Here is a 14,446-nt window from a genome sequence, read left to right as displayed (position 1 = left end):
GTCCAGGCAGCTGGACCCACCCCTGCACCCTGCCATGGAGCCACCCCGAACTGCTCACCCTTTCTCAGACATGCAGATTTCTTTCAGGCCTGCCCACCGGAGCATGTGCTATTTGCTTGGCCTAGAATGCCTTCCTACCCCCTTTCTCTGCTTGGCCAAGTCCTCTTCATTCTTTAAGATCTATGGCAAATGTTACCTCTTCTGTGACACTCCCCGCCCAACCCCCATCTCATAAGTAGCCAGTCTCTCCTCTACTTTCCACAGCACTTTGCACATATTTCTATTTTACACCATCCACAGCAGTATCGTGACTTTCTCTCCAGATGGATTATGAGCCACTTGAAGACACCATTTATAGCTTATTCACATATTTATCTCCAGCTCCTCACTTAGCTGCTTTGTACATAGTGGGAACCTGATACAGTTTGCTTAATAAATAAAGGAAGGAAGGGAGCCATGTAAGCTTAAAAGTCTATACCCTGTTAAAGAGAAACTAAAAGGTAAATAGAACATCTACTCCCATGGTTTCAACCTTTGCCTGTGGGCTGATGCCTACTAAATCAGTAATTCCAGCTCTACACTCAGGGAGCCGCAGACCAGACTATCCAGTTGCCCATTCAATGGCTCAAAGTAATCTCAGAATCAGTGGGTCCCATATTGAACTCACCATGTTCCCTTTCTGACTCTGCATCTCCATCCCAAGAACAGTTCCAGGGCCCTTCCACCTGCCCAAGCCAGAAAACTAAGAGGCATCCTTGATTCTTAGTTTTCTTCCCTCCCCACATCCAATGATCAAATCCTACTGATTTTCCTTCGATATTTCTGGACTCTGTACATTTCTTTCGTTCCTCCACACTCAGAAGCAGTACAGAGGACATACTCTGGACTTGTCACAGCTCCGTCCTACTATCTAACTACGGAATTTTTAGCAAGTTACTTAACCTCCTGGTGCCTCAACTTTCTCATCTGTAAACAAAGAATGACAACAGCAGCTATCTTAAAAGTTGTTGCTTAACATGTAAAGCACTCAGACCAGGCTCACAGTAATCATTCAACAAGGTGTTATCTGTTAAGAGTTACGCCTGCATCAAAGTCGGTCTTAGCCTCTTCTAATCCACCACTACCAAGCCCATTTAGTAGGATCTGCACACAGCCCCCGACCCCCCATACTTAACTCCTCTTCGGCCTGATCTCTAGCTACTTCCTTGCTTGTCTAACAGTCAACTGCAAGTGGTTCCCAGACTTTGGGAGAGAGGGAGGGATCCACACACACCACACCTGGATCAACTCTCTTCCCTCCCTTCCTTTGAAGAACAGGGGCCATAACTCAAAGTGAGTGAGAGAAGATTATACGCCAGGCACTTTACTGAACACTCGACATCCATTATCTAATAAAAGCCTCTCCACACCCTGAGAGCAGCTACTAGGATCATCACCATTTACAGAAAAGGAACTGGGGTCACCGAGGGACTAGGGGGCCCCAGGTTACAGAGATGGTTAACTGGGGCAGTTGGGCTTCAGGACCCCAAACTCTCTGTTGCTTTTTTTTCGTAAGAAGACTCCCTCGGGTCTTTCAGAATTTATCTGAGGGGTTACCTTCTCAGATCCTCCTGGTCTGAGCTAGACACTCCCATGGTACTACAGCACAGCAGCCTGTGCTCACATCTCTCCTGGCATGCAGCACACTCCATAATGATCTGTTCCCTTCTCTGGCCCCTCACTGGACAGTGATCTCCCTGAGGGCAGGGACCACAGCCACATTAGTTTTATATCCCCAGCACAGTGCCTAGAACACAGAAGGTGCTCAATAGGTGTTCACTGCATTAGCAAATGCATACACTAACAGTGTCAAATGCACTCCCCTGCTTAGACTCACTCTGATAATAAGAAAAGCTATATCCTAAGCAAGCAAGCAACTGAGTGAAATGAGTGCATTCCTCCTTTGCTATAACACTGCCTGTTTAGAGATGTGATGTGTTAGCAGGTCAGTTTTAAGGCCTTGCCATCATCCCCTAAAAGGTACAAAGGCAACAACACAGGGCTAATAAAAAATGCATTTCCTGCAGTAACTGGCTATAAAAGGGGCAAAGACGGTGCACCCAGGGAGAACAGAATGAGAACGGACACAAACTCTGGATACCTAGAACTCAGGGAAAAAGAACTGTCACCAGGAACAAAGATAAGCATATTTTCAAGAGAAAAGTCCAAAATAAAGTTCCAGTTTTATGAGACATTTTTAAATCAAGAGGTGTTTTATTTAGCAAATTTTTCCTATCAGAGTAGGAAAAAAATTGTCATGGAGCAGGGTGTTCACCTGACATGGATAAAAGGTAACAGATGGTTGTGTCCTGAGCTGTTCTATTTCAAAAGTATATTTATTTACTATTGATTAAATGACCTGTATGATTTATGAGGTTTTCCTGATCATAGGAGGACCAGAAAAACAGGCACACAGGCACCAAGAAGTACGAGAGTTTGGAAAGAGAGCACACGAACAAACATCAGAAACACAAGCGCCAGGGCTGGTCTGCAGAATGGTGCTGGGAGACACTGATCTGCCTGCAGTCCTTAAGGGGACAAAATAATTTCTCTCCTCTACTTTGTGAGAGTCGGAGCACTGAAGAGAGTGTTCAATGCTTCAGAAAATGACACGAAAGTAAAAGTTATTACAACTTTCTATTAAGAAACAAAGGGGTTTTAAATGCGAAAAACCAAATTTTCCCTTGGTCACAGGAAAAGACCTTCGACCTCTAAGAGCCACGTGAACACAACTAGCTCTAAGCAGATGCCTTGTTATCACTCCTCAAACAAGGAAAAATCTGACCCTAGTGAAGTAAGTTCATCCCATTTAATTAGCTAGGAAAACAAAAACAAAAACAAAACAACCACCTGCATAAGCCCTTTCTCACAGAGCAGTGTTCTCACGTGCCTTATGAAGTATCCTCTCATGTTCCTATGTGGAAGCTGACTAAAATAACCTGCCAGGTGAGGATCAGTCACCAGCAGAGGAAAAAGAGCGCTGTTTAAACAGTGCACTCATTCCATACCTATCACCCAGTATCGTACACACATCACCAACGTCAGTGGCACTTTGGGTTTACCTGGAGCCCTGCACCCAAGCAGCCAAAGTATTCCCTAAACCAACGACAGCACCCGAGCCAGGAGTCATAAGGAGGCAGAAGCACTGGCCCCTTCTTTTGAAAAGAAAAGTACCCAAGGTTGAATATTTTGTTTTATCACCCAGAATTACCCCTCAAATCCAAGACTAAAGATGGGACTAACCAGGATTACAAGGTTCTCACTAGTACTCAATCCAGCCCCCACTTACCACACTGTAGGCCAGGGTGCATTAGCAAAGCAGGGGTCAGACTCCAACCAAAATCTCAAAGAACATGGAAGCGGAAAGGGCCCATGAAGACCTTTTAGTTCCAATAGATAAAGTTAGAGAAAAATAGATAGAGAGAGAGAGAGACAGACAGATAGATAGATAGATAGATAGATAGACAGATAGATAGATAGATAGAACCACAACCCAGAGAAGTGAAGGGACTCAGCTAACATCACCATCAGATGCCCTGCTGGAGGCAGACGCAGGGCTGGAGCAGTGTCCTCCTGACCATTCAAGCAGAGCGGGCAAGTCATTCCATCTGTGCATCCTGTTCCATTTCATGCAACAAAAAAAATGTAACTCAAATCCTTTGACCGATTAAGCAGGACCTAACGTCCTATGCTCTACCAACTACAATTTTCCAGCATCTGGGGAGAATTACATTTCAAAGAGGGAAAGAAGCAAAAAGTCAAGGCAGACGTGTGCGCGCTTACGTTGATCATGGCGTTGGACGTTATCCTGAAGAGCGTGGCCCGCTCGTTGACCTGTTTGATCTTCTCGTTGCTCTCGGCCGGCAGCCGCAGGGACTCCAGCTCGCTGAGCGAGCGCTGCAGTGCCGTGCCGTGCTTGGCGATCAGGTCGTTGCACGTGCTCAGGTCCTCCACTTTGCTGGACAGGGTCCGCAGGGTGTTCTGCAGCTCGGTCTTGTCGGTTTGTGAGACGGACTCTTCATCTCCTGACTCATCTGTACGGGCGGAAAGGTGAGTGATAGGACTCCAAGCCCAGGGCTGAGAGTCGGAACCCTACCCACTCTGCCCACAACCAAACCGACACTCCTCAGGTTGTGCGTTCTGACCGACTGAGAGCTCACCATTGCCAGATGATTCGCCTACAGGTGGTCCACAGCCCACCTGTGTCACAAACACCTGGGGTACTACTACTTTTTTTTTCCTGGGGCAGACAACAATAAGCATTTTTTATGCTCATGCTTTTTTTTTTCCTTCTAGTTTTATTGACATATAATTGACAAATAGCACTGCTACAAGTTTAAGGTGTACAGCATATACACCTTACATATATTGTGAAATGGTTAAAATAAGTTAACCTCCATCATCTCATATAGATACAAAAAGAAGGTTATTTTTCCCTCGTGATGAGACTTTTAGGATCTACTCTCTTAACAACTTTCAAATACACCGAACGGCAGTGTTAACTACAGTCATCATGTTGTATTAACATCCCCAGGACTTATTTATCTTATAACTGGAAGCTTGTACCTTTCTTTTTTAATCTGTTTTTTTTTAATCTGGTATTTTTTTTTTTTTTTGGCTGTGTTGGGTCTTCGTTGCTGCACACGGGCTTTCTCTAGTTGCGGCAAGTGGGGGCTACTCTTCGTTGCGGTGTGTGGGCTTCTCATTGCGGTGGCTTCCCTTGTTGCAGAGCACAGGCTCTAGGCGCGCGGGCTTCAGGAGTTGCAGCACGTGGGCTCAGTAGTTGTGGAGCACAGGCTTAGTTGCTCTGCGGCATGTGGGATCTTCCCGGACCAGGGATTGAACCCGTGTCTTCTTCATTGGCAGGCGGATTCTTAACCACTGCGCCACCAGAGAAGTCCCTGGAAGCTTGTACTTTTTGACCACCCTCCTCCATCCCTGCATGTCCCAACCCTGGGGCTCTTCTTAAAGGCGCAGTCTCTGGCCCCACCCCCAGAAAAACCTTGATTTGGCTGGTGTGAGACAAGGTCCAGGAATCTGTATTTCGAATAAGCTGTCTGGGTAACTCTGATGCATATTGAGGTTTGCGAACCAGTGACCTAGAGGACAGGATGGAGAAGCTATATGGCTCTTGGGGCTGGGAATGAATTATTGAGCCTTTTAACCCTAGCTTGAGGGTCCCAATCCAGTCACACTGATTATTAGTGCAAATCCACTGTCATCCGTTGGGTGACCAGTGGGCCTATATGACACGGGTTGAGAACCGCAGTCTAGCTGCTCTCTGTAAACCATGTCCACATCATCAAAAGACTCATTAACTTATCTTTTCTAAAGGAGAACTCAGGAACTTCATGATGAGCTCATCTGACACTAAAGCCACCCCTGCACTGAAAGCTATGCAAGGTCTTCTTTTAAATGACTTTCAAATAGTAAGTCAAGTAGAGAGCTGTGCTGTCCCTCTTGCTATCAGTTTTGTCCTTAACACTTTGTAAATGCAAAGTTCTTTTCCAGCAATGTCACTTCCTTTGGGGGAGCTAAAATCAGCACTAAAATCAAAACAAAAGAAACAAGGAAGGACCTGCCCTATCTGTTAGGCAAACAGGCAGGGCCAGAGTCAAAATATAACCTGTTACCCGGAAATTTACAAAGCAGTAAACTTTCCTTTCATTGCTTAAGAGATATTAAACACAGCATGGGAAAGAACAAGGGATAAGAAACACAAGAGATGAACAAAAGTTAGCAGGTGAGCATCTTGGTCAGCTCTAAGTGAACAAGCTCAGTGTGACTAAACTATCAACATCTGCGGGGAAATCCTACCATTTTCCTTTAAGAAAAATCAAAACATAATTAGATTGTTCTTTTTAGTGAGACTATGGTAGCAAAATAAAGATTTTTCACAGAAAATATCACATATAATTATTATTTTTTTAATGTGCCTCAAGCATGAAACAGCTCTGGCCACCAACCCAGGCACCAAGCTGGGTTGAACAAAGGGCTGTACACGCCTCTGCCCAGACTGATACAAGAGCAACACCACCCGTCAGGTGCCTCTTTGCCCACTGCCAGGGGGTTTCACATACAATGTTTCTGGCAATCTACGAAGGGTGTTGGTTTCAATTCAACCAGAAAAGAGTTAAGTAAGAAGATGTCAGGAGAAAAAAGTAAGGACAGATCCGAAGTGTGAGCTGTCATAATCCTGACTGATCTATCAATAAAATAATTCTCAAAATTTTCAGGTAGTCAGTGGGCATTGAGAGCCGAAAGGATAACCGATAGGCTCCTAAGACAGAGTTTCCCAATCTGAACAACTCTGACATTTTGGGCCGGCTACCTCTCTGCTGTGGGGCTGCCCTGTGCATTGGCAGGAGGTTTAGCAGCATCCCTGGCCTCTTCTCCCTAGATGCCATCAGCACCGCCACTCCTCAGCCTTCGCCAAATGTCCCCTTGGGGGCAGAATTGCCCCCAGCTGAAAACCAGCACTCCAGGAGAAATTCTGCCTGATGAGCAGAAGGCTGAGACATCCAGGAGGTAGCTGATAATTAAATGACAATGACAGTGAGGGACAAAATAAGATTTGTGCATAAGAGGGGCACACAGAATGTTCCCCAGACACAATATTCTTTGCTCCCTACCTGATTCTGCCAGCATCTTCACAGCCTTGGCCTTGGCCAGTTCCAGGGCTGTGACCCAGCGCTGCCGCTCTACTTCTGAGCTCGCCTTCAGATGGTAGGTCTGAGCACCCCCATTGGAAATGATGAAGTTGCAGGAGTCCTCCACCGTGATGTTGGCTGTGGCGAGGTTGATGGTACCACGGCAGGTATGTCTCATTTCTGCCTTTGACCTGCAATAACGAGCCAAAGACAAGCTAAGTAGAAAGTTGATGCGTGGTTTATCCTTCACCACATTCCATTTCATAACTCTAAGCCTTTCGAAAATACAGCAGTCTTAGGAATTAGCAAGTTCTAATATTTCCCTCAAATGGCTCCCTAAAATTCAAAAAACAATCAGTAGGGATTTCCATTCAGAGCCTATAAGATTTTATTACTCTGCTGTCCCTCTCACCCTTAGCTTTTAGAAAATAGGCTTCACTGAAGGATAACTACATACGGTATTAACCCAACAATTTTAAGAGTACAATTTAGTGAGTTTTGACAAATGTATACAATTGTGCTACCACCTCCACAAGCAAGACGTAGAATACTTCCATCACCCCAGAAAGTTCCCTCATGCCCTTTTGCAGTCAGGAATTACCTTTTACTTAGCAAGATATAATTATGAAATAGTGCTTTATAAACTCATGCAACAAAATTCTGTAAAATAATCTTATTCTATAAGAGAAAGAATAGCTCTATTTTACATGTATTGAACAACCCATTCCCCCAACTATAACTCAGCCCAAATGAAATTCTCATACTGCTCTTACCAACTATCTTGCAGGAGTGTAAGGCACCCTTAGACGTTTAGAGTATTAAATACTGACTACAGCTCAAATGATATGAAATAGGAATAACTAGCCTTCTGTGGGAGTCAAGAAAGAATAATCATTAAAGAATCACCAGGTGGTATAATCTTTCTGGAATATATTCTTTCCTAAGGTCCACTGACCTCTATTGGTGGGAACTCCTAAGCCATCCTATTAATAGCTAGGAGAGATTCAGCAAATCTGTTCTCAGAGGACTGGGTATAAAAATTTTCCCCATTTCTACTGACTGACAGTTCTATTAATAGACTAACTTTTGAACTTTACAGCACTGGTTGGTGACAACAAGCTACAAGAGACCTGGCATAAAAGATCAAGCTGCTAGCACAATTGAGTGTACAGGGCAAACTGTGCTAATTTCCCCCACCCGCTGATTATGCCCAGGGACCTGCATGTTGAGACTGCAGTTTTTCCCTGACCAACTTGGAACATAAAGAGGTCAAAGTCCTTTGCCAACTGCCACAGTGCAAAGCAGAGCCATTTCTCTTTCACGAGTGTCAAGCGGCCAAACATACCTGGCATGTCCAGAATTCCTGCATGCCAGAGATGACACACACTCCATCTCTGGAAACTAAGATTTGGTGGCTTTGAGAAAGTCTGTGTGCTGTGTTTAGGAAGACAGATTTGCTATCGTTCGGTTTGTCCCATGAAACTGGTTTTTCTTCCTCAGATGCACAAATGAGCAGTATGGGATGGCCGGGGCCGGGGGGAGGGGGGGACGGGTCCTCAATAAACCAGGCCATTTCCATCGCGCCCACACCTGCCACACTGTAACGTGAATCCCTGGTTTTTCTATTCTTACCTCCCCTCCCCTGCCCCCAAGCTTCAGTTACATTATGAATAATGCAGGCTGAATTGCAGACCCGCAGCTGACAGGCCTGCTCACCCTTGCTTTCTACTCCAAAGGTGTTACTTGGACCGTCTACCACACTCCTCACAATGTGTTGGTATTTTCCACAAGCCACTTCCTAGGAATCTCTTCTGCTTGGGTCATCTTCATGAACTAAATAAGTTTCTCAAATCACATAACGTCTGTAGCAGTTTTTAAAATACCAAAGAACTCTGGAAGTAGGGCGGGCTTAACTTCAGAGCTCTTGCGTTCAAGCAGGTACACCTATGCTTATAAATGATGAGTGCAGAAGCGAGAAAGACATGCTTTTCAGAGTGCAAGATAAGTTCTTTAGGCACCTCAGTATTAGGTGGTATTTTCTGGTTAGTAAGGTCTTCCCTGAAAAGGCCAGCTGAAATAGTAACTCAGTCTCTAGAAGCTAGCCAGGAAAACTAATACTATGGGCTTGTCATGATGTGTCTAGGAGAGCTGGGGTTCTACATATGGTTTTAAGTAACTGGACATCTGTGTAACTTTGTGAGGAAGAACAGGATAGGTAAAAAGAAGGCTTGCCAAAGCCTATTAGGACAGTTCATCAGAGCATGGGTCTAGGAAGTACTCAGCTAAAAAGAAAACAGTATTTTGTAAAAGGCATATACAAGATATGATTGGTTTCAGAGGCATGAAAAGCAGGAGGAAAGACGAGTTGGCTAAACAAGGAGAGGGGGACCCAAAGAACCTGTTTGAAAGAATAAACCACCAATTCGTTGATAGGAAGTACTTCAATGTGATTTTGAGGGTAGTGCGTAGATTTGATAACTTTGGATCCTGTTGCTTGGTTGGTGTGTGGGTGGAACCATCTTAGCTGGCAAGGACAGGCCCGTGGTATATTTCCCAATATGTGGTTTGATATGTTTTGGAAGTAGTTTTAGCTGTAGTCAGACAGGTACCACTAGCTACTGTAAGAGAGAAGTGAAAAGTGGTTACAAGTACTTAAAAGATAGCAACATATAGGTTATTACTGTCCAACCAAGATCAATACTGATCAAGACTGGTACTGATCAAAGACTCAACTGGGCTAGAAAGTAGATCTGATTAGGAACTTGGATGAGGAAAAATGACCACACATTAAGGCCCTCAGCTGATACACAACTTTTGAAAATGGGGAATCAGTGTTAACAGTGACTTACAAGCCAAGTTAGGACATGAATCAATTGAACATTAGAATGATAGCCAGTGTAACAGGAAAACATGAACCTGAGTAGGGGAAAAACTTTGGAGCAGGCTAAAATTTTAATTTGTGATTTAACCTTAAACTGATAGTCCTGGATGAGTAATTAGAAAGGGTTAAAATGAAAATCAACTCTGAATATAATAATGCAAACGATATACATAAGCCAAAGCAATCCTGAGAAAGAAAAACGGACCTGGAGGAATCAGGCTCCCTGACTTCAGACTATACTATGGAGCTACAGTGATAAAGACAGTATGGTACTGGCACAAAAACAGAAATACAGATCAATGGAACAGGATCGAAAGCCCAGAGATAAAGCCACACACATATGGTAACCTTATCTTTGATAAAGGAGGCAAGAATATACAATGGAGAAAGGACAGCCTCTTCAATAAGTGGTGCTGGGAAAACTGGACAGCTACATGTAAAAGAATGAAATTAGAACACTTCCTAACACCATACACAAAAATAAACTCAAAATGGATTAAAGACCTAAATGTAAGACCAGACACTATAAAACTCTGACAGGAAAACATAGGCAGAACACTCTATGACATACATCACAACAAGATCCTTTTTGACCCACCTCCTAGAGAAATGGAAATAAAAACAAAAATAAACAAATGGGACCTAATGAAACTTAAAAGCTTTTGCACAGCAAAGGAAACCATAAACAAGGCAAAAAAACAACCCTCAGAATGGGAGAAAATATTTGCAAATGAAGCAACTGACAAAGGATTAATCTCCAAAATATACAAGCAACTCGTGCAGCTCAATATCAAATAAACAAACAATGCAATCCAAAAATGGGCAGAAGACCTAAACAGACATTTCTCCAAAGAAGACATACAGATGGCCAACAAACACATGAAAGGATGCTCAACATCACTAATCATTAGAGAAATGCAAATCAAAACCACAATGAGGGGGCTTCCCTGGTGGTGCAGTGGTTGAGAGTCCGCCTGCCGATGCAGGGGACACGGGTTCATGCCCTGTTCCGGGAAGATCCCACATGCCACGGAGCGGCTGGGCCTGTGAGCCATGGCCGCTGAGCCTGAGCATCCCGCAACGGGAGAGGCCACAACAGTGAGAGGCCCGCATACCGCAAAAAAAAAAAAAAAACCCACAATGAGGTATCACCTCATACCGGTCAGAATGGCCATCATCAAAAAATCTACAAACAATAAATGCTGGAGGGGGTGTGGAGAAAAGGGAACCCTCTTGCACTGTTGGTGGGAATGTAAATTGATACAGCCACTATGGAGAACAGTATGGTGGTTCCTTAAAACACTAATAATATAACTACCATACAACCCAGCAATCCCACTACTGGGCATATACCCTGAGAAAACCATAACTCAAAAAGAGTCATGTACCACAATGTTCACTGCAGCACTATTTACAATAGCCAGGACATGGAAGCAACCTAAGTGTCCATCGACAGATAAATGGATAAAGAAGATGTGGCACATATATACAATGGAATATTAGCTATAAAAAGAAACGAAATTGAGTTATTTGTAGTGAGGTGGATGGACCTAGAGACTGTCATACAGAGTGAAGTAAGAAAGGGAAAAACAAATACCCTGTGCCAACACATATATATGGAATCTAAAAAAAAATTGTTCTGATGAACTTAGGGGGAGGACAGGAGTAAAGACGCAGACATGGAGAATGGACTTGACACGCGGAGGGGGAAGGGTAAGCTGGGACGAAGTGAGAAAGTAGCACTGACATATATACACTACCAAATGTAAAACAGATAGCTAGTGGGAAGCAGCTGCATAGCCCAGGGAGATCAGCTCGGTGCTTTGTGACCACCTAGAGGGGTGGGAGGGAGATGCAAGAGGGAGGGGATATGGGGATATATGTATACGTATAGCTGATTCACTTTGTTATACAGCAGAAACTAACACAACACTGTAAAGCAATTATACTCCAATAAAGATGGTAAAAAAAAAAAAAAAAGAAACGAAATACACAAGTGTTCACAATTAAGGTGGCTTAAGCAGTGAGGATGTGCTAAGGTATTTTCCACTGTGTTAGAGACCAGATAAGCATGTGTTCCTACTTCAACAACCTCCACTCCCATCTTCAATTTGCTCTCAAAATTCTTTAAGAGCCAATACAATGGAGTTGGTGGAAAAGAGATTCTTTCACCCAAACCCTCCTGGTGGCAAAGTGACTACTGGCAGAGGAAAAGAAATAGAGAGTGAGCCGTTCTTAACAACACTGTTTTGGGGCCCAAATAGAATGGTCTTTATAAAAAGATTTCACTTAGAAATGCCATTATATTAAGCAAAATCTCCCTTAAAGGGAACTTCTATACATTTCGTATAAAATATACATAGTATCATGATCTATAAATGTACTAGCTATGGATAAGTAGTTATCTCTATATCTGACTGATCCATGTAACACTAACCTGGCTTTTAGGTTGTGTTCGTGTTAAAAGAATTCGTTTCAAATCCTGACTAAAGACCTTGGGAAACTTGCCCAAGCTAAGTCTCCGTTTCCTCATTGGTAAGATGGGAATATCTCCTAACTTCCAGATTGTTTTGGGGAGTCAAAGAATACTGTATGTTAAACACCTATCCAAACTGTCCAGCACTCAGGAAATGTTTATGTCCTGTCTCCAAATCCAGTGTCCTAACCTCTCTATCTATAGTAACACGAGTAGCCAAAAGCATGTTATGTTGTGGGAAGATTGTGGGTCACCGTAAACGTGTATTAAACATCCCAAAACAAGCATTTTTGAACAGAAGTAGTCATACAAAAGACATGGACTCTTCTCTTAATGAAACTTAAACCTCACTGACCAGAGAGACCCCAGAAATACTGGATGGAACACTTAATGACTCCCATGGGAGGAGGTGGGGCAGGCAAAAAGAAACACTGGAGTGCACTTCTCCATTCTGGTCTGTCCAGAAGGCGAAAGCCTAGGCAAATCTTGGAGAGATAAAGAGAGGGGACAGATACCGGGGCCACCCTACGCGTGGTGTCCTTGTGCCTGAATGTGGAGAGAGCAAAGGCGGGTACATCAAGGGCTGCTAATAACCTTGAATTCTGGAGACTCGGCACAGAGAGCTAAGCCTTGGGACTTTTTACAGTAAGTTCCTTGAGAGCGGTGCCTGGACTTTGCCCTCCCATATGTGTCCCTTAAACACCTCCAACAGCGCCTTTCTTGCAGAATTAATCATTGCACCGATGCGCTGTTGGAAACACAATGGAAGAGTAGATGCTCTCCGAACAACTGGAAGGGCCAGGGACCGAGGGGAAGGTATGGCACCAAGGGTGGGTCACCCAGGTGGAGCGGTAAGTCCTGGGGCGTTCACTTTCGTGATGGTGGACTCGTGTCGCAGGCTGTCAACGCGCGCAAGTGACGAAAAGGGGCCTGGGGCGACCTTGGCTGCTGCGCGGGCTGGAGAGGGTGACGGCACGGGGGCTGTGGGCTGCAGTGGGGGACGGCGCCCCGGAAGCAGTTACCTGTAGTAGCTCAGGAGCCCGTTGCTCAGCACGAACCACCGCCGCTGGTAGCCTTTGATATAATTGGTCCATTTGAAGAGCCAGCCCTCGCGAGCCGAGCCCGAACCCCCAGCGCCCGAGCCCCCCGCAGGCGGCGCAGGAGCCGGGCCCGCCGCCGCCACTCCCCCGGCCCCGGGGCCCGGGCCGGCCACAGCCACCGCGGCCACCGTGCCCGGGGCGATCCCGGAGCCCGGCCCCGATTCTCCGCGGCCGCCGGCGCCGCCTCCTCCCACCATGGGGGGACCGGCGCCGCCGCCGCCGCCGCCCGGGGCCGCAATGGCTGCCGGGCCCGGGCCCACTACTCCTCTCAGCTCCGTCGCCGCCATGAGCCGCCGCCGCCCGGAGATACAGGACCGGAACGGCCTACGAGAGCCGCCGTCGCCTCTCGGAGGGCCCCACTCGGCTAGCACATCAGCCGCCGCCGCGCAGCGTCCCCGCCCAGCCAGGCCGGCCGCGGGGAGGAGGGCTCTGCCGCCGGGAAGGACGAAGTCGATTGGTGACGCTGAGTGTCACTTGCGGAAGACCCCTCGCACATTGGCATTTCTCTTGGGCCTGTCATTCCACCAGCGCCCAGTGAGAGCCCGTGGTGGGACGCTTCCGCCAGGCACGCCGTTGATTGGTGCAGGTGAAGGCCAATCAGACTCATGAAAAGCTCATTGGTGCTTTCCCGAAGTCTCCGGCGCTCAGGGAGGACTCGAGAATGCAGACTACCCAGCCAGTGTGATTGTCGAATGGCTAGTATTTCTGCCACTCATTTTAGTTTATGCCTCCGTCACCGCCACGTCACCCCCTCCCATCACTTTTCTCCTCGCCCCTCTTCCGCCCTTACGGATTGGTGGTTCGTATCAGCTGCTCAACCTTTTCTACCATTTGCTGAACGAGTTGAGGAGAAAGGGGAAGAGTGTAGTCTTCACAGCCTCACTTTCATTTTTTATTGGTTGGAATGGATGCCACTCACAAGTCGGCGGAGAGACAGAGCGGTGGTTGGAGATGATTGGTTCCGGGAGTTGTCTGTGAAAGCAGGAGCGTAACAATGCTAACCAATGAAAGAAACAGATTGAGAAAGGGGCAGGCCAGGGCAGCCAATAAAACTAGGGAAGGGCACTTGCGGGGCGTGCTCGCCTGCTGCCACCTTTGTGGAAGTTTGCTAGAGACGAAAGCGAGTCAGCTTCTTAAAAGCGGTTTTTGATGTACGCGCAGTGTTGGGAATCCCTCTCTCTGAGTTAAGATTTCCATAGTTTCTTGTTGAGAAGAGTGATTCTCAGTAGTCAGCCCCTGCCTATGTCTCTCCCTTCTAGGGCCCCCTTCTAGCAGCTGGCTCCAAGCTGGAGGCCTGAAT

At 45.9% G+C, this 14,446-nt stretch overlaps 1 protein-coding gene across 1 annotated transcript in view; it reads right to left on the bottom strand.

The window, feature by feature from the left end:
• OSBP (oxysterol binding protein) overlaps window positions 1-13,433 on the bottom strand; it is a gene marked incomplete at its 5' end in the record, with an annotated part of 32,323 nt that extends 18,890 nt beyond the window's left edge. Inside the window, 3 exons of the mRNA XM_079707927.1 lie at window positions 3,823-4,073; window positions 6,672-6,880; window positions 13,069-13,433. Coding sequence (XP_079564053.1) covers window positions 3,823-4,073; window positions 6,672-6,880; window positions 13,069-13,433 — 825 coding nt within the window. The remainder of the gene's footprint in view (window positions 1-3,822; window positions 4,074-6,671; window positions 6,881-13,068) is intronic.
• Window positions 13,434-14,446: the final 1,013 nt, after the last annotated feature.

This window comes from Hyperoodon ampullatus (genome assembly GCF_949752795.1).
Source record: "Hyperoodon ampullatus genome assembly, chromosome: 7".
Taxonomy (NCBI): domain Eukaryota; kingdom Metazoa; phylum Chordata; class Mammalia; order Artiodactyla; family Ziphiidae; genus Hyperoodon; species Hyperoodon ampullatus.
The sequence above is the reverse complement of the archived record's forward strand: the minus strand, read 5'-3'. Positions and strand labels throughout refer to the sequence as shown.